The sequence below is a fragment of the Pipistrellus hanaki genome, assembly GCF_964339955.1.
Source record: "Pipistrellus hanaki genome assembly, chromosome: 1".
Classification (NCBI taxonomy): Eukaryota; Metazoa; Chordata; class Mammalia; order Chiroptera; family Vespertilionidae; genus Pipistrellus; species Pipistrellus hanaki.
Window position 1 is genome coordinate 146,681,686 of NC_140503.1, and position 24,889 is coordinate 146,706,574.

At 36.9% G+C, this 24,889-nt stretch overlaps 1 protein-coding gene across 2 annotated transcripts in view; it reads right to left on the reverse strand.

Annotated features, from left to right (window-relative positions):
- Positions 1–24,889, reverse strand: part of BANK1 (B cell scaffold protein with ankyrin repeats 1) — a 300,521-nt gene that overhangs the window by 245,028 nt on the left and 30,604 nt on the right. For both annotated transcript variants that reach the window (XM_084901804.1, XM_084901803.1), the window contains exon 2: positions 15,424–15,822. In XM_084901804.1, coding sequence (XP_084757930.1) covers positions 15,424–15,822 — 399 coding nt within the window. The remainder of the gene's footprint in view (positions 1–15,423; positions 15,823–24,889) is intronic.

Here is a 24,889-nt window from a genome sequence, read left to right on the forward strand (position 1 = left end):
TTACTTGGATATCTTTTTTGGTGATGTATCTATTGAAGTATTTCGCCTAGTATTTTTTTTTCTTTGCTTCCCCCCCCCCCCCCTTATTATCAAGTGGTGACTTCTCTCTATATTCTGAATACAAGTTATTTAAGATTAATTTTCTATTGATTGCATAAAATGTCCCTGCCTTTTGCATGCTGGATAATTTTTGATTTGCTGTTTGGCATTAAGGGCTTTGCCTTCTTGGGTGCTATAGTCCTATAGATATTCTTGAGGCTTGTTCTAGGATGCAGTTACTGTTCTTGAAAACAGTTGGATATGTTTATGTCTTGCTTTTAAATTTTGTTAGGCATGGCCAGAACAGTCTTTAATCTAGGGCTCATTGTGCTCCCTGTACCTAGAAAATACGTAAGCATCCTACCCACCTAATTTTTCTTGGATTACAGGCTGTCTTCTGTTCTTGGTGGGAACACAAGTTATTCTCAGCCCTGAGTGAGTTCCAGAGTGTGTCTCTGCTCCCGGCTCCCTCTCAGGTCAACTTCTTCCTCTCCAGGAAGCTGCCTTGAGAACTCCAGTCGCTTTAGCTTCCCTTTACTCCCACCTTCATTTTCCGAACCCTCAAAAACTGTTCACTCCACTTGGGTTACGCCTTCCTGTATTATGGCATGGAAACTTTCTCCAGACAGTAAGCTGGGTCAGTGATAGGACTTAGCTAACTATTTCCCCCATAGAGAAAACTGAACTGCCTGATGTCCATCATCTGCAAATGGGCATATAGTCAATTTTATTTAGCTACACTGCTTCCTAATTATATCATTTTGGCAATAAAGGAAAATCCAGTACATTTCTTATTAATATTCTATGTGGCAAAATGCATATTGCCCTCTGCTACAAAATGAAGTTCCATAGTTATGTCAAAGAAAAGCACCTGTGTTGGTACTTTGAGTTGATGCTAATAAAACGCCTGCTACTTACTGAATTCTAGTGTGGCACTAAAAAAAGAATGTGCTTCTCTTTTTTAACTACATATCGGGTGAGGGAGGATTTTATTTGCACATCATATGTTGCTGATGCCAGTAAGAGAACTGAACTGACTTTTACTAAACCAGACATTAACGGTTTTGCAAAAAGATAAAGCAATAACACATTTCCCACTAATCAATTTTATTTTGAAAATATAGCCCTTTTGCCCAGTTTGGCTCAGTGGATAGAGTGTTGGCCTGCGGGTTCCAGGTTCGATTCCGGTCAAGGGTGCATGCCTGGGTTGTGGGCTCCATCCCCACATGTGCAGGAGGAAGCTAATCAATGATTCTTTCTCATTATTGGTGTTTCTAGCTCTTTCTCCCTCTCCTTTCCTTTGTGAAATCAATAAAACTATATTTAAAAGAAGATACAACCTTTTTTTTTTTTTTTTTTTTTTTAGGACAGTGAAAAGAGGAAAACTCCAGCACAAGAGAAATAGGGAAACGGAGACAGGAGAGTTAAAAGGCAGCCAAACAGTGTGGGCAATTTGCAGCTGGCTTGTAAATAACAAGCCATTATCTTCCCCAGACCAAGGACACTTTGAGAGCAAATGTTAAAAGTCTCCCTGAGGAGTGAACGCAGGAAAAGAGGGGGGTGGTGGAAAGGAACAAAGGGCAGTTTTACTCCCTAATCCAGAGAGGAGGAAACTACCCCTGCACCCCCTCCCCCCCCAAGGAAGATTTGGATATTTATAACATCATTCCAGGGACATATAAAATTATCGACTTAAAAATCAGCCTGTTAGCCAAAACCGGTTTGGCTCAGTGGATAGAACGCTGGCCTGCGGACTGAAAGGTCCCAGGTTTGATTCCGATTGCAGGCACATCCCCAGTGGGGGGTGTGCAAGAGGCAGCTGGTCAATGTTTCTAGAGAGAAACAACGTTTCTAACTCACTATCCCTCTCAATTCCTCTCTGTGTAAAATCAATAAAATATATTTTTTTAAAAATCAGCCTGTTATACTTGGTTAAACATTTAATTAACTCACCCCTAATGCCTTGGCAGGGCCAGACCAAATGATTCTGCGGGTCTTATACAATTCCTGACCCCTGCCCTGAACCGAACAGCCAGTAGTTTCAGGGTTTGACAAGATAAAGCTGGCAAGTGCTTTTCATGAATTCTGGGAAGGCCATAGCAAAGTAAAAAGGGATCTTGCGGATTCACCTGCACCAAAATATTCAGCAGAGGAATTCTGAAACCTATGGACAGGAGGGTATGTAATGCCTCGGACCCCCAGATTAGCTGAGAGCCCATTTGTGCTTCATAAGCCAGCTATACAGGTTTGCTGGCCCTGCCTCTTTAATACAAGTGCATGCTTTAGCAGGGGTCTTCAAACTACGGCCCGCGGGCCACATGCGGCCCGCAGAGGAGTCTGATCCGGCCCGCCAGGTTTTTTGGGCAGTGAGCGCAGCTGAGGTGTTACAGTAGGAATTAGTAGTTCATATAGTCCGGCCCTCCAGCTCTCTTAGGGACCGTGATCTGGCCCCCACTTTAAAAAGTTTGAGGACCCCTGCTTTAATGGCTTTGATAAAGTTGGCTTCATCACAACACAATCACCTGGCTTTTCCTCACTCAAATTCATTCATATGAGAATACAAGAATCCAGGTTGGGGGATATCCCTCTCCCTCCAACTCAGGGGGCTGCCCATTGTAGACAGCGCCTGGGAAGGCACATGGGCATTCTTTAATTATTGTCAGCTGAACACAAAGTGACAGGCAAAGCCGCTTCTTGGATACACATTTACCAAAAAGGCAGATGTGTTATCAGCACAGACTCTTACCTCTGCCCAGGTGTCCCTAGTAGGTCTTTGATATGTAAATCCAGCTTAGCACCAGGAATGCTCAGGGCCTACTCAAGAATGCAAATAATCTTCTTCTGTCTTGACGTTTTGGTGAAACTTCCTGGTATTTGGGGAACTTTCTGGTATTTGGATTGGCTCAGGGTCATTGTCTCCCCAGCAGAAGACGGCAGTGGTCCCACCCAGTTCCCAGCTTCTTCCTTCCATTTTGTGTCTTGTCTCTTTCTTTTATTTCTCAATCCCCAGCTGCCTTTACTCAGAACCAGTTCATTTCTCTTTCTGTGCTGGATGCAGAAAAGAAAAGACCCCACCACAGCCCATGACACCTCTCTGGAGTCTGTGAGAGGGGCCCCTAATGCTTTTGCATGGATATATGTTCGTTTTGTTAACATGAAAGAGATTTCTTATTTTTAAGTGAATTAATAAATGTTTCTTAACAATTCTACATTTTAATTTTTGACATATTAGGAAAAAAAATCAGTAGATTTAACATAAACAAAAGCCCTCCAAAAATTTTTAAGAATATACAATTGTCTTGAGAACAAAATATTTAAGAATTGCTTGCCTAGAATTATTGAAAATCTTCAGCTTAGAAAAAAATATTTTAAGCCACATTTAGGAACAGTCAGTTAATCAACCTCTGTACATTCAATCTGTTTGTTTCGCCCTTTAAGCATCTTTATAAATTGTCCTCTAGCAGACATACATCTCTGGGTTAATTCCTTAATTCAGGCCCTCATTATTTCTCTCCTTACCTAGTCTTCTAGCCATTATCTCTTTATCACACTATCAAAGTAATCCTTATATACATCCTGTATCATATGATTTCACTCACATGTGGAACTTAATGAACAAATTGAACTATCACCTTAAATAAGAGATAGATTCATAGGTAGCAGGCAAACAGCTCTGGTGTTGGAGGTGTAGGAAGGGTGGGTGGAAGAATTGAACTACAAAAAAGGAGAGAATTTATGGAATGGACAACAGTGTGGCGATTGTGGGGGCGAGTGATGGTTGAAGTGGGCATAGAGGGGATAAATGGTGATGGAAGAAGTAAAATAAAATAACTTGTCTGGTTATACTTTATCCATATTTGAAAGGGCTTTAAAATTAGTGCCTTGCTGTTAAAATTCCAGCTCCATAGAAATAAGAAAAACTCTGCAGATTGCCTCTAAGCTAGTTCTCCAGGCTCTTATACAAAACGCCTATAAGTAAATGACAGTCATTCAAAGCTACATGAAGTCTTTTCTCACAGAAATAGATTTGCCCTGGTCTCAAAATAGTTGTTCATTTTGTCATACCCCAAATATAAAATAACTTAAATAAATAAAAACAAGTAATTGAAACTTCCTAGAGTCATTTTTCCACCCTCTATTTATGAGAATCAGTCATTACCATAAATATGTGACTAGACAACAGTGATTCAAAGGTTTCTTTTCTAATCTGGTAGACAATTATGCCCAGTGCATGTATTCTTGCACATTGAAAGGAAATTAATGAGAAGAAATATATTTTTTTAATATATTTTATTGATTTTTCACAGAGAGGAAGAGAGAGGGATCAGTGTTAGAAACATCGATGAGAGAGAGTCATCGACCAGTTGCCTCTTGCACACCCCCTACTGGGGATGTGCCCGCAACCAAGGTACATGCCCTTGACCGGAATCGAACCCTGGACCTTTCAGTCCTCAGGCCAACACTCTATCCACTGAGCCAAACCGGTGCCAGTGAGAAGAAATATTTTAATATTGGTATTTGCCCTTTCTCTATAATAGAAGTGTCAAAGATGAAAGAAAATTAGTAAAATGTATATGAAAACAATATAGTAATTGATTAATAAGTAAACAATAACAACATGATATATCAAAGACATAAAATAAAAACAACAAAAGCATGATATAAAACAATATTGATAAAAACAATGACTGATAAATTAATTAAACTTATTGTAATATCTCCCGGTATACTTGTGATTGGTGTCAATGAGAGCTTTATATGTATCGTGCATGCATGAGTCAACATTTATTTTTAAATTACCAGTGCTTGTCATACGTTCTGGCTGGTTGGTTGGTTGGCAGGCCAGTCAGCCAGTCAGCTGGTCACTTAGGCTTTCATATATCGGATTGACTATAAATTACCTGAACACAATGTTTAAATGACTGAAAGCAATCACCCTATATAAGGTCTGCATTTTCTGCTCATTGAAATTGACTGACAATTTAAAGAAACTTGTAATGGACAGTGGTAATGAATGTCATTGTTGCTATTTATGTCATCTACTTACAATCTAAGAGTTTTGAATTTATGTGCAACATTCTGTTTTTAGTTTTACTATCATCATAGTGTGGCCTCTCCTGCCCAACCCCTTCATAACTCACTATAAATTAGAGGTGCGGGCATTAGAAGGAAGAATATTCAGTAAAGCTAAAGGTAAACTTAACTTTTAAGAACAGATTTTATACCACATTTTCTTCAAACACATCCAACCAGAGGTCAAAACAAACAAAAAAAAGCATAGTTTCCAAACATCCTTTCAAAGGGGGTTTACCACTGGGATACATAAAACCACAGTTTCACCTATAGTAATCTCCCCCCAAATTTTTTTTTAAAGATGAACCATAACATAAATGTTGCAATTTAATTAATGTGCACTACTACACTTATTTCCAGTCTGTGGTTATAAACATAAATCAGTAAGATTTTTAAACCATAAAGTCTACCATGAGAAAATTAGTCTTTCTTTTGACATGTCACTGAATTCAAATACCTAATGCAGTGTTATGTGTGCTAACAAAACATGAAGATTACTTAAATCACATCATGTCTACAATGAAATAGGTCTATTTATTGTGTTTGATAAGTGACAGATGATGGGAAAAATAGAACACACTTCTTATTTATTAAAATAACTTGTTTTCATTTCATTTTAAGAACAGTGGATAGGTTATTTTTTTTAAAAATTGATTAAATATCAGCTGTTTCTAAGGAATCCTTTTCTCACATAAATTTAAGTATAACTTCCTATTGAAAGGAATTTTAGAAACAAAATAGGCAGGTTTAGGGAGTCTTAGAGATAAAAAGGGTTCATGGGAGAGAAATGCATAGAGGGGAGCTTAAGGATGCCAAAATGCTTATCTTGTACAGAGGACAGAGAAATGGCACAGGAAAGAGGGTGAGAGGGTCCAGGCAGATGGAAACATTTCTAGCCTGAGCGATTCAAACAGCCATAAACTAAGGACATACGTATCTCTGGCCTGAGCAGCTGGGAGATCAAAAGCAACTCCAACCAACAAGATAAGGGGGAGAGGAAAATTTTTCAGATTATGGAAATACATGGAATTTCAGATTTAAGAAGTTAAAATAATTATGTAGAGGATAACCTTTAAGATAAATATCTAAACACATCATTAGAAAAATGAAGAAACCCAAATACAATGAGAAGATCTTAATAATTGTTAATGAGAAAAATAAGTTGACTACAGAAGAATGATGGTCAGATAATCAACTTCTTAATGGCAACGCAGACATGAGAAGGGAGTAGAATAATACTTTCAAGGACTGAGAGAAAATAACCAACTGTTATATCCACTGAGCCTATTTCCAGCGATGATGAAAATACAAACTGATGTAGTTTATTACCAACAAGGCTCACTAGAATAATTTTTAAAGATATACTTTATGGAAAAAGAAAATTATCTCAGGAAGAGAGTTGAGATAAAAGAAAGAATGGCATATAAAGAATAGTGCAAATAAGTGGTTTAAACTAAACAAATATTGGTTCTCTAAAAATCAAATACATGGGAAAATGTCAGATAGAATAATTATTGTATAAAACTGGAAAAGGAGATGATTCAAGTTAAAACATTACAAAAGGCCTTTATACATTTTTCATGAGAAAGAAAATTAAATATGAGTAATAATTAAAATGGGTAATAATACTAATTTAATGGTTACATTAAGTATACATCTTGAAATTCTTAGGATATTACTGAAAGAATAAAGTAGCACACAAATGGAGTGCGGAGGAACTCAATCCAAAAGGAAGCAAGAAAAGTTATAGAAAAAATAAACAAAAAAAGAAACAAAAGAGGAAGCAATAAATAAGATGGCAAAATTGAATCCATTATTATTTTTTAATTAGGTTCATTTCCAAGAGCTAAACTTTTTAAAAATTCAAAGAAAGTAAAAGAAAATAAATATTAAATATAATACAAAATGAATAAAATTTTGTGATAAAAATACTTTTTAAAAATTCAAAAGGTTGTTTTTTGAAAGGGAAAATGAAATTTACAAACTACTGGGAAGATTGATTACTATTCAAGAAGAGACACAAATGAATGATTTTTTGAAATAAAAAAGAGTACACGATTTCATATAGAGCAGATATAAAAAATAAAGATATGTTATAAACAATTTTATGTCAATGAATTAGAAAACAATTGAAACCTGCAAATTCTTAGAAAAACACACACAACAAAAATGACTCAACTAGAAAACCTGAATGGTTCCAATCTGTTATATATAATTCAACTGAAACATCCAAAGAACACTTCATTCACATGGGAAAAATAGTCTGGCATCTAACCACACATTGCACACAGAATTAATTCCATATGGATGTCGTAATTTAATGAGAAAAGTCAAAAGTTTCAAATTTTAGAATATGTATGTATGACCTAAAAGAGGCAAAGATTTCCTAGACAGGATATAGAATTAGTAAATTAAAGAAAAACATTGACATATATAACTATACTAAGAACTTCTGTTTATAGAAATATTAACTATAGTCATACTATAGTATTTCCTAGTCCAGTGTACAATTCAGGATTAAATATTATATGTAGTTCTTGTACAACTTTAAATTCATTTAATCTGGAACAATAACTCATCCTTTCTTTTAGTTTCTAGACTTTAATATATTTGAAAAATGCAAAAAAAAATTATTTTGTGGAATCTAATTTAGGTTTGTTTGATACCCCTCATGCTTTGTCTAAGGTTGTATATTTTTGGCAATAATATATAGAACTATTTGTCATTAAAAAAGTGAAAACCCTAACTGCACAAAAACATTTATAAACCTGCACTTAAAACCTCAATTTGGCCTGGCCTGCGTGGCTCAGTGGTTGAGCGTTGACCTATGAACCAGGAGGTCACACTCAAATCCAGGTCAAGGCACTAACCCTATTGTGGGTTAGCCAATCAATGATTCTCTCTCATCATTGATGTTTCTATGTTTCCCACTCCCTTCCTCTCTGAAATAAATAAAAATATTTAAAAAACAAACAAACAAACAAAAAACACAATTTGTGCTCTTCTGTTACTTTTTGAATGTTTGAAGTGCTGAAATGTTTTAGAAAAAAATAAGTCATCAGTATTACATTTTTAAAACAGAAAATAATAGGGAGAAGAAAGGGAACTGTCAAAAATAATTACAAAGAATGTAATGAGGGAACAATAATAAAAATGTAATAAAATTAGAGATTGAGAAAAATAATTTTCAAGAAGAAAGACTCTGAGATGAATCCACTGATAAAGCAGCTTTTCAGCTGACCTTGAAGGAGAGCTGGGATATGGAGAGTGGTATGAATGTAGAAACGGTTGACTGTGTTTGTTCAGTGGAAGGTGATGCAATTTCCTAGTGTGCAGCGTATGCCTACACTAAGCACAGAAACCCCTTTGCTGGGGCCGTACCTTCCAGGAGCTGGAAGACCATGCAAAAAGGATGGACTTCATTTGAAAAGCCATGAGGCCTCATTAACTGGGGAACCAGAACTCTTCCAGCAGGTCGCAGGTCAGATGGAAGGAAAGAAAAGCAAATTGCTTCTGCACAGTTTGTTTCTGTTGTGTGGCTGCTGTTATTCTTGCTTTGTTTTTCTAGTAACTCCACTGTTACATAGCTAGTCTTCATTTTAGGCTGCTTCTTTTATGCTTAATGGAGCTAAAATTTTTAAACCTCTGGTTTTGTAATATGAAAACAAAATTCAGATGTTAAGGTTATTTAAGAAAGAATTAGGAACTTTCCCACTACCATTACATCTATAAGTTGACAATAAATAAACTACAATAAGTATGTAATATTTTAAAATAAAATATAAATGTAAACAAAATAAAGCTCAGAGGGAAATGACTTAATTGTTGAGAGCAAACCAGAGCGCCTGCAAAGGTCCAAAGAAAAAAGAAATGAGAATGAAGACTAAGAACAAGGGAGAAAGGGGACTCATCAGATGTGCTTTGCTCACAGAAACTGGTGAACATTTTTTAAAGGGATGATTTATAAACAACAAAATTCACAATAGTAACACTCCAGAAAATGTTCATTGTTTTTACATAAGTTTGAGATCAGATCATTTATATTACATACTAGAGGCCCGGTGCATGAATTAGTGCACAGGGTAGTGGATGGGGGTGGGAGGAGAGAAGGAGGCTGTTTGAGGATGGCTGGCAGGCCCCGATCTAGTTGTGTAGATGTGCTGAGGTAGCAGCAAGCAAAGACCACAGAGAGGGCACCCAAAATGGCCTGAACACCAGCTATGCTCTGAGGTGGAAATACAGCTCTACTTCGCTGCCTGGGGCAAAGTTGCTGATAGACAGACAGGTCATCTCTCCTACCTCAGCTGCACATTTTCTTGGGGCTCCACACCCAAGCATGACAGGTAGCTGCCAATGGTGGCACACCGCCATAAAGTGCTTGCCTATCAGCGGTTGGGAGCCTAGAAAGACTCGGGGCTGAGCGAGAAGTGGCTGATGGGGGCAGAAGGGCAAGCGGTGTGGTGGAGTAAGATGGTCATGGTGCTTACTTTATGTCTTGCAATTAGGCTGCTGCCTTGCCCCTTCTGCTTACTCTGAGCTGCAATTCTGTCTCCATCAGCATTGGGGTCACTCTCCTACAAGCTTTCCAGACACATATTCTCTAGTGCCCAGAGCCTTAGCTGGGGGGAAGGACTGTGCTAGGTTGGCTGTGAGAGCACACTGACCCCCAAGGGGCAGCTCCTGCATTGAGCATCTGCCCCCTGGTGGTCAGTGTGCATCATAGCGGCTGGTCATTCAGTTGTAACGGTTGTTTAGGCTTTTACATAAACAGATAAACAATGCAGTATGAAACCTAAACATGTGGAAAAACTAGAAGCAGACAATGAGCTAAAGACATAAAAAATATAGTAGAAGGCAAAATAAATGAACAATGGCCATATAATTATACTACACAGAAAGGTGGGAAACATAAAAATTTGTATTAATCCTAATTTGGGAATTAAAGAGACAAGAAATTTAGCTTTCTTAATTAAAAAAAAAAAAACCCTAAAAAAAAAAAAAAAACCCTCAAAACAAAAACAAAAATAATGATATTAAATTTGAATGAGTTTTCTTTCTTATATAAATATATTAGAACATTTAGTTATTTTCATGATTATTCTCATTATTATGACATGTTTCTAAATAACAAGTTTCCTTTCTCTTTCATATAATTTCTCTATTGGATAAAGAAGTAGAAAAAGGACAGTAAAAACTGAATTCCATATTTTCATTTTATTTCACCCATTTTTTAAAAACTAGACTGTATGTATCCAACACAATGATAGCAATTAGCACTGATTTTGTCAAGATTCTCAACCTACATGTAAAAGTTATTTCATGTATGGTTTATAAATTGCTTAAAGGTCTACATTCTGGTTGCATGCTCATAGTTAAGACAACTTGATCATTTCTGAATGTGTTTTCTATGCACATTGTTGTGTTTTTCAATTGGAAGGTGCATCTAAGTTATTCTAAGAAATAGAGTCTAAAATTTGAATGTGGAAAGATGAGAGCTAATGATGTCTTCAAAATAATCCTAGTTTTTCATAAAGCATGAGGGTATTTTAATTTAAATATCAATAAGAAAATAATTTGAAGATATACAAAAACACCACTGATATAATCACTTAAAGATAATCATCATAAAATAAAAACACTACAACAGGTTTTTCGGTCAATATTTTTATGTAATAGTGACAGCATAACTTAAGTGGCCATAATTCATCTCTTTAATGAAATATAAATGATAGTGTGGAGAATCATTTAAAATTTTGCCTCCAATTTATAGTGCACCTCTGCCTTAGGGCTGGGGGAGTAGGGGAAGAATTAGCAAACAGTTACTTGTATTTTATGTGCATTGTATTGAAAATTTTCAGTTTCCAGTTGTAACATTTTTTCTTTTCAACAACAACAAAACACATGCAAAAAACAAACAAGCAACAACTTAATGCATTTGAGGAAAACAAACAAAAAACAGAGGTAAGAAACAACTTGAGGACTGCCAGTTTCAAAATTTTACTGTTTAGTCAACATTTCCCCTTTCTATTCCTGAAGATCATCCCCAAGATCAAGAATGAGAAACAAGTATGCAAATGTCTTATTTACTGAAGATAGAAAACAGTGAAATTCTAGACCTCCAGATTAATGGAGTGGTTCCAAACTCAGTGACAATAAGCTAAAGCATGTGCAATAGAAAACAGGGGAAAGAAACCTGGGAGATTTAATCTAGAAACTGCAGGTTTCAAGAAGAGCTAACAATCCTACCTCCCTCCAAGGGTAGGGGCCACACATTTTTATATTGTAGACATGATGCGACAGTTTCAGGTGGAAGCATCTGTGAAAGCAGTTTGGTTCCAAAAAGCAGAGAAAGTAGGGTTAAATGAGGAACTACACAGAAAAGACATATTTGCAGAAAGCGATCTATTTACATGGAAAAAGGGAAGTAAAGTCTTTCATTGTGGGGGAGAAAAACAGAAGGAACAGAACAAACAACAAAAACCCACATTGCCTACCTCCATTGGCTAGACAAAAAAACACACAAACTCACTTTGTTCAGTGGCACAAAAACAAAACAAAACTGAGCAACCACAGGGTCTATATAAAGATTCTACCAGAGAAAGAGAAAAAAGTAAAACCAACGGCACATCAGACACACACAACTAAGAGCATGTAGCCATAAGAGAAATGGAAAATTGTGACCAAGCATTTCACCATGAATTTTTAAAATGTAATAAATAGCAACCACCTCTTTGAAGCAGTTATGTAGTGCAGAATGCAAGATGTTAAGGAGCGTTAGCAAGACAAGAATAAGTGATGAATTGCAAACTTTCAATGCTCAACCAAACAGTATAATGGAAAATAATAAAAACACCATGAAAGTGAGAGATAAATTGGAAAGTATAAAGGGGAAAAGAAAGTACTGAAAACATAAGAAGACATCAAAAACTGATGTGATAATACAAACTAAGTGATGAATATTAATAAAGGATCAAAATGAATTGTTTGAATGTATCACAAATAAAATAAATTCAACCTTCACATAAAAGGAATCCCTGAATTTAAGAAAATCATCATAATAAGATTGTGCTCATGTTTAAAGATACTGAAATAAAATCTACATCTTGGGGAGGGAGTGGAATTGATATGAAAATAGCCAGGTCTATGAGCAAAATAGGTCAGAACAGTCAGTGTTAATGATAAGGAATTTTTGGACTGGAACCTGGATTCTTTGTCCACCAGAATCAAAGAATGAATCCACGGACAGAAAGTGGTATAGCAAAGGTGAAGATTTATTGAAGAACAAGTACAGACTCCCACATGGGAAGTGGGAAAGAGTCCCACAGAATGGACTCCCATGTGGGGAGGGGGTAAGGGTCCCACTGAGTTCCTTCCCCCTATGACTTATAAAGGCTGCAGATCCTGGTGCCTTGATATCCCCTCTGATTGGTCACAATTCCCTTAGACTGGTTACTATAGTAACTCTGAGACTCAAAGGCATAACTTCACAAGGGAAGTGTGAGGTTCTCTCCCCTCCTTCCTTATTGTTTTCCTATTCCCTTCTGGCTTTCTTCCTCTCCTTCTGAATGAAGGGCTTCCTTTTCTTTATTTTGTAAATATAGACCTTTTGTTGTTCCTGCTCCCTCATTCTATGGAAATGTACCTGTTGTACCTTTCCAGCTCTCCCATTCTATGGAAATGTTACCTACTGCTGCTCTGCAGCCCCGTGCCTTCCTCCATGGCCCCCCTAATTTCAAGAATTTTCTAATATTTCTAAACCTGTCCTATCTTACCCCTAAAATTCCTGTTTCACTAAAATAACATCTCAGTGAAGTCATTAGATTTAAAACACAAATAAGAATCCTTTAGTTAACCAGGCAAATAAGATCTCCCTAAATCCTACAATGCTAGAAGAAAGAAGAGCAAACTGGCCCTCAGTCAAACTGAACTTCAAGTACAAGACAAAGGACAAAGACTTTTGAACATGCAAGATTTCAGAAACAATCCTACCAAGGGCCCTTCCTCAGGAATCTAGGAGAGGGGATTTATCCAACCAAGAGACGATTAGAAATTCAGTAACAAACTTGCCAACAGTATAAGGTCCTTTGGGAAGTAAATCTCCCCCCAGTAGACAGTGGAGGCTTATGAACCATGGTAGCTCTTGACAGCTTGACTCCAACCACTGATCCAGTACCTCCCAGATGAGCTGCCCCAGATTCCTCAACCATAGAATCTGTGATAGAACTATTGCTTATTGTCTTGAGTTGCTAAATTTTAGGGTAGCTTTTAAGGCAACATAGATTACTTAAACAATGCTTTAAAAATATTGAATTTGAAGAAGTTGGAAGGCTGGAAAATAGAAAGAGGATTGTTTTAAGGAGAGTTGTTAATGTGCTATGAGTCCCACCATCCACCACAGGGAAACCTGAGGGATACCACCATCCTCACCCATAGTGATAAGGGCTACCAGCAGACCATTGTGGGTTGACAACTGTTCTCTGGATGTATAGAACACTGAGAATCATGTTAGGCCCATGTTTGGAAATGATTGAAGGCAAGAGGCCGTGCCTTCATTGTTGCTCTGAGGGCAGGATGGTGGTGGTTGTGCTGAGAATGAATTGCTTGTGCAATTTAATTTATCAGGGCAAACAACAAAAGAATGGTTTTACAGACGGACCTGGACAAGGTGAGAGAGAGAAAGGACCAGCCAGGAGATATCTCAAAAAGACTTTTATTAGAAGAGACCGATGAGGGAGCCATGGAAACCCACAGTTGGAATCTATATAAGGTGGACCACCACACTAGATGCTTAGAAGAGAGGAAACACTCATTACATAACTGCAGGTGGGGCATCCTCATTGAATGAGGGGATTACCAAACAACCCAGAAACATACTCCAAGAAAGAGCCAAGCCCAGTTTGGTTTTGCTCAGTGGATAGAGCATTGTCCTACAAACTCAAGGGTCCCAGGTTTGATTCCAGTCAAGGGCATGTACTTTGGTTGCAGGCATATCCCCAGTAGAAGGTGTGCAGGAGGCAGCTGATTGATGTTTCTCTCCCATCAATATTTCTAACTCTATCCGTCTCCCTTCCTCTCTGTAAAAAATCAATAGAATATATTTTTTTAAAAAAGAAAGAAAAAGAGCCAACACTTCATCCTATATAATAAAGATGTAATATGCAAATTGACCATCACACCCTCACACAAGATGGCCATTTCCATGTGGTAACAAGATGGCCACCCCCATGTGCTTACAAGATTGCTACCACAATATGGCCAGCTGAGGAGGGAAGTTAGGGGCGACCAGACCACCAGGGGAGGGCAGTTGGAGGATGATTGAGCCGACCGGGGAGGGCAGTTGAGCGCAATCAGGCTGGCAGAGGAGAGGTTAGGGGATGATCAGGCTGGTAGGTAGAAGCAGTTAGGGGTGATCAGGCAGGCAGGCAGGCAGGCAGGCAAGCAGTTAGGAGCCAGCAGTCTCAGATTGTGAGAGGGATGTCCCAAATTGGAGAGGGTGCAGACTGGGCTGTGGGACAAACCCTCCCAGTGCATGAATTTCATGCACCGTACCTCTAGTATATTATATAGCCACTGGAAAATAAGAACCCCGCCATTTTACTGCAGCTGGAACACTAGGAGTTAAAGGGAAAGAGAAGATTGGGAAAACCAGTGAAGAGGCTGACCATAGCACCCCTTCCACACCAAGCCTGAAGCAGAAGATACGGGGAGGGCGAAGCTTTAACATTACTAAGCCTCAGAGTTTTGACTGTTACATGGAACTATAATTAATTAATATGAATGAGCCCTTGCATTTTGCTCTTTAACACAATGGATATATAATTAAGACAAAATTTGTTTTTAAAGTTAACAAAAATAACAGTATTTCATGCCAGTAATAGATATCATAAATTATCAACACAACGAAAGCTCTGTTAGTTCTAAACCAGACCTTCAAATACTGGACTGCCTCTGCGTGGTAACATTATAGCAAGTTAAGTAGGAATCTATCTTCCAGAACCAAACTGCTAAACAGCAGCTTAGCATACCATTTTTGTTCAGTCAAGTACAATATAATCTTATATAATCTTCCCTAAGAAATGTATTTATAAACCATTTTAGAACAATCCTTAAGCGCTTATTGGAATATTGCTAAAAATTAACAACCTCTATGCATTTTGAGGAAAGTGCAATATCCTGTTAAATAAATCACTTTCATTTTTTATTCGAACATCCAGATATTCATTCTTTAAAAGACTTTAGATTTTTTAAAAATATATATAATAAATAGACAAAACTAAAAACAAATAGATAAGGAAGATTGGGTAACACTACCTCCGGATATGATGCTCTCGATTACAGAGACGTAGTCTTCGGGCCCCTGCTCAGTTGAGATCTCCCATCTGCCTCCGGGGATATTTAACAACGTGTAGAGCTGATCTGAACTCGCCACCCCACACAGCAGGGTAACCACACTTTCTGGTGAATCAAGTAGCTTTTCCAGGAACTGACATTTCTTTGGAGTCAAGTCTTTAAGCAGGCTATCCGAGAGTATCAAAAGTTTGCATTTGTAAGAGTTTAAACTCAGCGATTCCAAATCCCGAAGAGAGCAACTCTCCAAGCCATACAACAGGATTGCTTCCCTTTTCACAATGTGCAGAAATACTTTCCTCAAGTACAGAGCCCATTCCTCAGCATCCTCTTCATAAACCATTAGGATGTCTTTTGTATTTTCTGGGAAAAAAAAAGAGAATAATATATTACTTTTCTTATTTTTAAAATGCTACCAGATGGTTATATTGTTATTTCTCAAACATTTTAATGGACTCCTTAGGGAGTATATTAATTTGCTTAGATGAGAGACTACTAATATAATTCATATTATCCCCATCATAATCATATGGGATTAAACTAATCCTTCAGATGTAACCAAGTTCAGGCTTTGTGTAAGTCTGCACTGCATTCACTGTACAAATGTGAATCTAGAAGATGCTCAAAGGAAGTGAGAGGCCTGGCAGTAGGATAGAAAGAATATTCTGTGGAATTAGAGGCTCTAGGCTCCCAGGTATGGCTCTACCAGTAACCACAAATTTACCTAGATTATTATATTTAACCACTTGGAGCCATTCTCTCTTTTACCTAATGAATCAGATTGTTCTGAGAAGAAATGAGAGACTTTACATTAGAGAACCTTAAAATCTTTCTCCCAGGTCAAGATGAGTACATAAAACAGGTTAGAGAATTTCCATGCTCAGAAAACCAACAAAATAAAAATTAAAAGAAATTCAATAGCAAAAAGAACCAATAAAGGGTAGTATTGCATATCATAAACTCTAAAGTTGATTCTGATAAAATAGATAGAAGTTTCTGGTAGGGAAGTACTAATCCTAAACCATCTCCCACCCTAGAACTAATACCGATAAAAACACTGGAGTTACCAAAACCACCAGGTTGTCTCATGATATAAAAACTATCTCTGATGACAGATGCTTTCTCTTTCAACTCATTGATTCCTAGCACTATTTCTTGAACAGATATTTGACAACAATTTAGAATATATTTACATATATAGAATGAGGAAATAAAACATCTGGCAGAAAACATATGAGCATATAGTAGATGTGTATGAATCATCAGTATAGTTGTTATTCTCTATGTAGTATCTCACCCAGCCTGAATGCTAAATAAATACTTGTTGAACAAACACAGACAGAATGTCATAATTCAATATTTTTATGTTTGAGGAACAGTAGAGGAGAATTTCTTTATATTATAACTAGCTAGAGTAACTGCTGTATAGTTATAGAATAATTGCAGAAAAACTTAAACCAATAATATTTTTAATTACAAGTACTTAAAATAAACTAGTACTTTTCCTATTTTACATATGTTATTCACTTAATTCTCAAAATTACCCTATTCAGGAAATAATGTGATTCTGATTTTACAGATAGTAAAATGAAATTGGTATTAGAATTGATATTCTAATGCAGGCAGTATGATTCCACAGTCTGTACTTTTAACCTCAAAGAGCAAAGATCACAGTAACATTATTTAAAAGATTCAAATAGATTTATTATAGCAAGATGAACTAGATTAGTTAATATTAAGCAGTCTATAAGTGAATCCTAAATATGCAATGTATGTGAAAGCTTACTGGGAATCTGATTTCCTCTCAAGGGAAAAGATAAAATAGACTATATGATGTACTCCAAGAGCGGTTATCTATGAAGAATTTATAGAACTTCTTTCTTGACTCTCAAATTTAAATTAAAAAAAGTATGGACTAAAATGTGAAGGTATATTAAAGTATAGCATGAACACTGCCACATTATGTGGTTGGGTATCACACGACCATAGAAAGACAACCATAAGAAATCAATTCCAGAGATAAGCATAACCTACCTTTCGAAACTGCCCAAGAAAATTACTCTATCTCAATATTTTATGGCTATTTTTCCTTATGTTGAAAGTAAGTTTTCCTTTTATATCTGTATTGACTTACACTGAGTCAATAATCACTGTTTTTGTTTTTAAAAACCTGATGATTAGCATTAAAAGCCAACCCTTCCTTTTCTATAGATTGAATTATTTGGGTCTTTTAATCTTTAATTTTCTCAATTATTACTTACTAAGACTTTCTATGTACCAAGTATGTTGCTAAGCATTTACCATGCATTACTTCATTTAATTGTCACAAAATTGCATGAAGTTAGCGTTATTATTCTTATTTTACTGATAATGACATTGAGCCTCGGGGAGGTTAGGTCAGGACCATGAAGATAGTAATTGGTATTTCTGCTGCTTTCTAATCTTTTTATATAAAACTGCACTGAGTCAAGCTACGAAATTCAATACAAGGCCCTTTCACATCCATGGTATCCTTTTCCCTTATCCTAGAAAATACAAGCTTGTCTTTGAGTAACATCTGTACTATAGACCCAACAAGAGTTCTCTATAAAGTCTCAAAAGGAGCCTACTGACATTGGCCTTGCAATGCATTTATACACTTAAACTAAATAAAATGTTAATCATCATTCTGCCAATTTAAGAAGCTCTATTGTCATTAAGGTTGGCCAATTTTAATAGGCTGTGAAATGAAATAATAAATGATGAACCTAAAATATAGAAATGCAGAATTTTCATTCCTGAAAGCTTCAATTTGTGATTAAGGTCAGCAATAAATTATTTAAAATGTAAATCTCCAATCTAGCAACATAAAGTAAATGGGAACATTACACAATGATAGGAACAAAATGAAGTCATATTAATTTTTATAAATTTACTATAACATGTTTTTTCAGATTTCACAATGATGCCTTATTTATCTTGCAAAATATTATAACAAATCCTTAAACTTGAAAGAAATTGTATCAATAACTTATATCAATAATTGTTTTGGCACCAATAAGAGATTATACTACATTTTGCCAAAAGAATGAGACTGATCATAAATCAAAATTCTTCTTAATACATACCGTGTTTCCCCGAAAATAAGACATCCTCCGAAAATAAGACCTAGCGCAACTTCGGGAGAAAAAATTAATATAAGACACTGTCTTATTTTGGGGGAAACAGAGTATTTATAGCTTCAAGTGGTAGATTTTTTTTCTTTTTGAATAAGATCCCATATCTTACTCATGTTTGATTGTGCATAGTGAAGAAAGATTACATGTGTATCTTTTCAATATTATATGGTTTTTTTTAAAAATATTTTATTGATTTTTTTACAGAGAGGAAGGGAGAGGGATAGAGAGCTAGAAACATCGATGAGAGACATCAACCAGCTGCCTTCTGCACACCCCCCACCGGGGATGTGCCTGCAGCCAATGTACATGCCCTTGACCGGAATCGAACCTGGGACCCTTCAGTCCTCAGACCAATGCTCTATCCACTGAGCCAAACCGGTTTCGGCTCAATATTATGTTTTCTAACTGGTAACCAAAGTACAGGAAAAACAAACAGAAAATTACAAAAAGAAATGATTTGCAGCCATAATGGACTCAGTAGAGATTAACATGCACATTAATCTTGATATAATCACACACAAATATACCAGTACTCAGATTATATAGTAAGTTTAACTGAATTGATCTTATACTCTAACTTTGTACTCCCTTACAACAGGGGAACAAAACTAGGGATTTTCCATAGGATGAAGGTAGTAAAACTCATTATAACACATATTTCTCCTCCAGGAAAGTTGGTTAATTTCACTTATTCATAGTGGCAGGTGTTTTCTGTATATATCTGCGTAGTAGATGCTGCTGATGTCCATCCCATATCTCCCTGGTCAGTTGTTAAGCACACTGACCTCTGCTTTGCTGCCTGGGGACTTTCTCTGGAGCTGAGGGAGCTGCTTGGCAGAACAGAAGTGCTGGGGATTTCGTGCATAGAGGGCTGGGGGCAGGGAGGGGGGCACATGGCCAACCCCTAAGTCAATGAGGGATGGCAATCAATGTGCATATAACTCAGCTTCCGCCTCTTCGGTGGGACAATTCTGAGGTTTGTTCTAGAGAGTAATGAGAGGGTTTCCAGTGCTATTGAATTGTAACTGCTCATAATATTATTCTACTAATTAATATATACATTATTGGCTTTTCTCCCCTTCTTGTCTCACATTTCCCATTTTTCTCACTAGAACTGAGCTCACCTCTAAATAAAATACCTGCATTTGTTTCCATTTCTCAGTCTTCTTCCAGGGAAATAAACATATATGCTAATTAACCCAGTTCTTCCTTTTAAATACAGGAAAGTACCAACACATTTTAAGATTATGTATTTCAACTACAGTGAAAAACAACCAGTAAATTTATTTTTATACAAATGTAAAACTTTCCCCTTTCTTCCTCTGTTTAAGATGCAAACAAATGTTTTCATGCTTTACAGAACAACCTTAGAGGATACGTTTTTTCTCTAAAAAAAGCATAGTGTTAACTTTCACAGATTTATTTTGCTAAGACCTTCTACTCCTCACATATAAACTGCAAATGTTCAACTCCCACCACTATCAGTTTTTATCACTAGTACATATTGTTAATATTTCATTTTAAATTATAAACATAAGATTGTTGATCTGTAAGGAGGTTTTAAAATGTTTCAAACTTCTTTAGACCACGTTTGTAAAATTCTAATTTTGCAATGTCCATCTCCTTTCCCAGCTCTGATTGCCATTACTCTACAGATTATTGAATCTAAAATAACGGTGATCATAAGACAACCCATTACTGTAAGAATACTGTTGTTGCAGAAGACCAAAGAAAACCAAGGACGCTTCTGAGAAAAAAAAGGAGGGACACTGTTTAATACACCAGCGGACTCAGGGAACAACCATCCAAATCTGAGTGAAGGAACATGCATGGGGCTTTCCTTTATATCTCCCTCCCTGTAATCTTTGTTCCACAAGAATGGATTATGCTTCTGGTCCTTTTCAAGGACCTTGCAAGTTGGGGGATCTCCAGGCCACATCTGATGGTCTGGCGTTAGCGTTAATAACCCTCCCTCCAGGGCAGTGCACTGTTCATAGTAACAGGTTCTGCAAGACCAGTACCTGGGAAGGAGAGAGGGACTTAATTATAGGTTATCAGGAATGTACACTGAACTTGCTGGCTTGGATTCAGGTCACTAGCCTGGAATATCAGGGTTACATTGGAATTAGTCCTTTTAGCCTTCTCACTGTGATCAAATAAGCTATAATATACTACAGGTTTTAGGTTGAATTTTGATTTCAGAGAATTTGAATAGGCCAAAACAAACAAGCAAAAACATTGTTAGAATCTATTAAATATGGTAGTAAGATCATCTCACAGTCTCTTAAAGGGCTTTGCATTTCTCCATTTCTCACTCAACAACGATTTCCTTATGACCTGAATATTTTCTGTGATCTCACCAGATTGAATCTTCCCCTAGAGAGCATGCATATTCACTCAGAGTTACAACTCCAGTAGCAGATGAAACCCCTCTGAGATTCTTAAACTAATGTAAAACAACTGTTTTTAACAAATTGGAACCATAAGACTTCAGAGAAAAGATTGGGGCAGAGATAAGGCTGAGAATTTTAAAAAATTTTTTTTTATTAATTTCAGAGAGGAAGGGAAGGGAAAAGGGAGAGAGAGAGAGAAACATCAATGATGAGAGAGAATCATTGATCAGTTGCCTCCTGCATGTCCCAAACTGAGGATACAGCCCCCAACCCAGGCATGTGCTCTTGACTGGGGATTAAACACTGAGCCACACCGGCTAGGCGAGGCAGAGAACTTTTAACTCCCAAATGTCCTTGGCTCCTTCTTTACTGGGGAAACCTGTATTCCATTTAAAAACAAACTAAAGCAAAATAAAAAGTTTTCAAAAATTTCACTTGTGGTAATTGCCTTATAAGTGATGTCAACTTTTTTCTTATCATCTATGCCAGGACTGGGGAAATTCCAGACCTTGGGAGGGCCATATAAGGCCCACAAAGCCATTTGATCTGGCCTTGCCAAGACATGAGGGATGAATTAGTTAAATGTATGACCAAATAAAGCAAGCTAATTTTTAAGTTGATGATTTTGTATGGTCTGAGAATGGTGTTATAAATATCCAAGTGGCCCTTGGCAGAAAAAAAAGTTCCCCACCCATGATTATGCCAACACCTCTCAATAATTACCTCTAAGATCCATACCTAGAGTTAGACCTCATAAGTGAAAGAAGTATTTGAGAAACTATTTCATACACAGAAATTGTTATAGGTTTTTGCCTCTATGTATTAGCAAGTGTCTGAAAAGAACATATGGTATGGATTTTAATATTTATTAAGACCAAGAAGGACAAAACGGATGATTAAATCTGGTTTAATTTAGGATTGTATTCATAAAAGATTCAGGTTTTAATGTTATCTCAATTATCTGGGATGCCCTCACCAACCTATTAGAATGGATAATTTAAGCTCGGGCTAGGTATTGGTCTGCAGCCCATGTGATTATATAGTCAATAAATGGCTGCCATCAAGGAGAAAGGGGGTCACAGCTATACTTCTTCTATGAAGGGCTAGGTAATAAATACTTTAGGTTTTGCAGTGCACATAAAACATCTTCCCTCTTTTTCTTCCTTCCTTCCTCCCCTTCTATTTCCTCCTCTTCTTCCTCCTCTTTCTCTTCTTCTTCCCTTTAAAGTGTGAAAACTGCCAAAAACTGGTTTGATTCAATGGATAGAGCATCGGTCTGCAGACTGAAAGGTCCCAGGTTCGATTCCGGTCAAGGGCATGTAATTGGTTGCAGGCACATCCCCAGTAGAGGTGTGCAGGAAGCAGCTGGTCAATGTTTCTAGCTCTCTATCCCTCTCCCTTCCTCTCTGTAAAAAAATCAATAAAATATGTTTTTTTTAAAAAGATGCGAAACTATTCTTATCACACAGTCTGTACACAAATAGGCCACCCCAGCTGGGTTTTGCCTATTGGTTGCAGTTGCTGATCCTTGCTCCAAAGAGTTCTGGCATTCCCTTCACTAAGCTTTAAGAAATCCAATCATGGAAGCTCTGTGATGTCTGCCCTCCATAGCCTGGAGACAATGATGAGAATAAGATATTTGAGTTGAACTTTTGATGTCAATGGGAAATAATGAAGTCTGAATTGATGAAGAATGAATGGCAATACTTAAGCATTGGAGGCAATTCAACTAACCAAAGTGTTTTTCCCTGCAGGGCTCTGTTGTAAAGAATATATCTGAGGGTCCGTCCTTAGGAATGAAATGTATGTATAGCCCACAAAGCTCTAATTTCATGTTTATAAAGAAAACAATTTTAGATTTGAGTGCAAACACTAACTAAAGTCACCATGGCGGGGATTCACAGCCTCCTATCTGGTCTTAGACTCACAGTCCTTTGTCTAAGGGAAGGCCAAGTCCCTTTGAGAAAGGATGCTTCTCTGGGGCTAAACATGTATACAATTTGTCCTCTTCTAAGCATTCTCCAGAGTCCTGCAGCTATGTGTACTAGGGGTAAAGGAATATTCACATCTTCCAGTTCTTATTAGTTACCATCTCCACCGACACAAATTCCTGAAGACCAAATATGCCACCATGGCCCACATGTAAGAGTGGGAACTTATGGAAATATGGTATATCACATCAAGTCCTAGATGTATCTCATAGAGATATTCTGTGGATATTTTTTAAGCCATGAATGTGTAGTGGCAATATATACACATAGGAAATGGCTGAGTATTTACAGAGAATGATAATATTATGGTAGGAAGGAAAAAATATAAGTTTCTAGAACTGTTCAATCCCATTCCTCCATCATCAACAAAATTGCAAACTAAAGCAAATACTGGGATAAGTATAAAGATTAGTACCACCAACAAAAATTTGAAAGATGTAATAATGGTGGTATTTCTTCACATCTCTGCTTAATTCATTGGTTTGCTGGTATAAAACAATTATTGGTTTTCATAAATATAACCAGGTGTTGATATCAACTGCTGTTGTACACATGACCTCTTTATTGGATATAAATGTGTCTGAAATGTACTGGTACCAGTCCCAAGTGAATGGTGGCTGCATTACAGGCTCACTAAAGAAGAATAGTGGAAGGAAATGTTCCTAGTTGTCAGAACCTTGAGCAATATCTCTAATTGTCCACTTTGCTTTGAAGAAAAGGCCTGGGCTATGGATCTATATTATTTAAAAGAAGAAAGAGTGGGGAAAAAGATATGCACATTTCAGAACTAAAGTATATAAACTAGGTTACTAATTAAGAAAACATATCTTTGTAATATGAGCCTACAAGTTACTTTCTTCTATGTAATGCTATCCTTACATTCTTTGTATCTTATAATAATGCAAGTTAGATTTGAATTCATGTTTCCTTGTTTCTTTGTTAGTAACTGGGTTTGTATAACAAGCCTATGGCCACACTGGTGATCAACAAATGCTTGCTGAGTATTTTCTATTATAGAATTAAAACTGAGGTCTAGCTGAAACTGGTTTGGCTCAGTGGATAGAGTGTTGGCCTGTGGACTGAAGGGTCCCAGGTTTGATTCCGGTCAAGGGCACGTAGTTGGTTGTGGGCACATCCCCAGTGGGGGGTGTGCAAGAGGCAGCTGGTTGATGTTTCTCTCTCATCGATGTTTTTAACTCTCTATTTCTCTCAATTCCTCTCTGTGTAAAATCAATAAAATATATTAAAGAAAAAAAAAAACTGAGGTCTAATAGTATCAAGGTTTGATCATATTTTTAAATAGCAGTAAGAAGATTCATCTTGGAAATACTTTTCCCTGTGGCAAAGTACTTTCCATAAACATAAAGTTAACTTCAAAGAAAAACATATAATTCATCAAAGTTAGGATAGAGATTTTGAAGATATGGAACAGATATTATTCTTGAGTAATTACACCACTAGACTAAATTTTCATGACTTTTATGGATTTGTCAAATGCAAATGCATAGAAATATATACTAAAAATCAAATTTTAGGGACAAGAACCAAGATAGCAACATAGACAAATGCCAGTACTTGCTGCCTCCAACAACCACATCAAAATTACAACTAAATACAGAAGAACCATCATCTAGAACCACTACAAAGCCGGCTAAATGGAAGTCCTACAACTAGAGAAGTAAAGAAGAAAGCACACTGCGACTAGTAGGAGATGCAGAAGAGTGGAACGAGCTGGTCCAGCACCCTTTGTGTGACATTTTTTTAATCAGGAGGGAGATGGCCTTTGCAGAGGCCACCCAGAAGACTAAGGGGTCCCAGGTCCTCACCAGACACCCAGCCAAGGGTCCCAGAGCAGAGAAAAGAAGTCCCTATGGGCAGTAAGAATTAC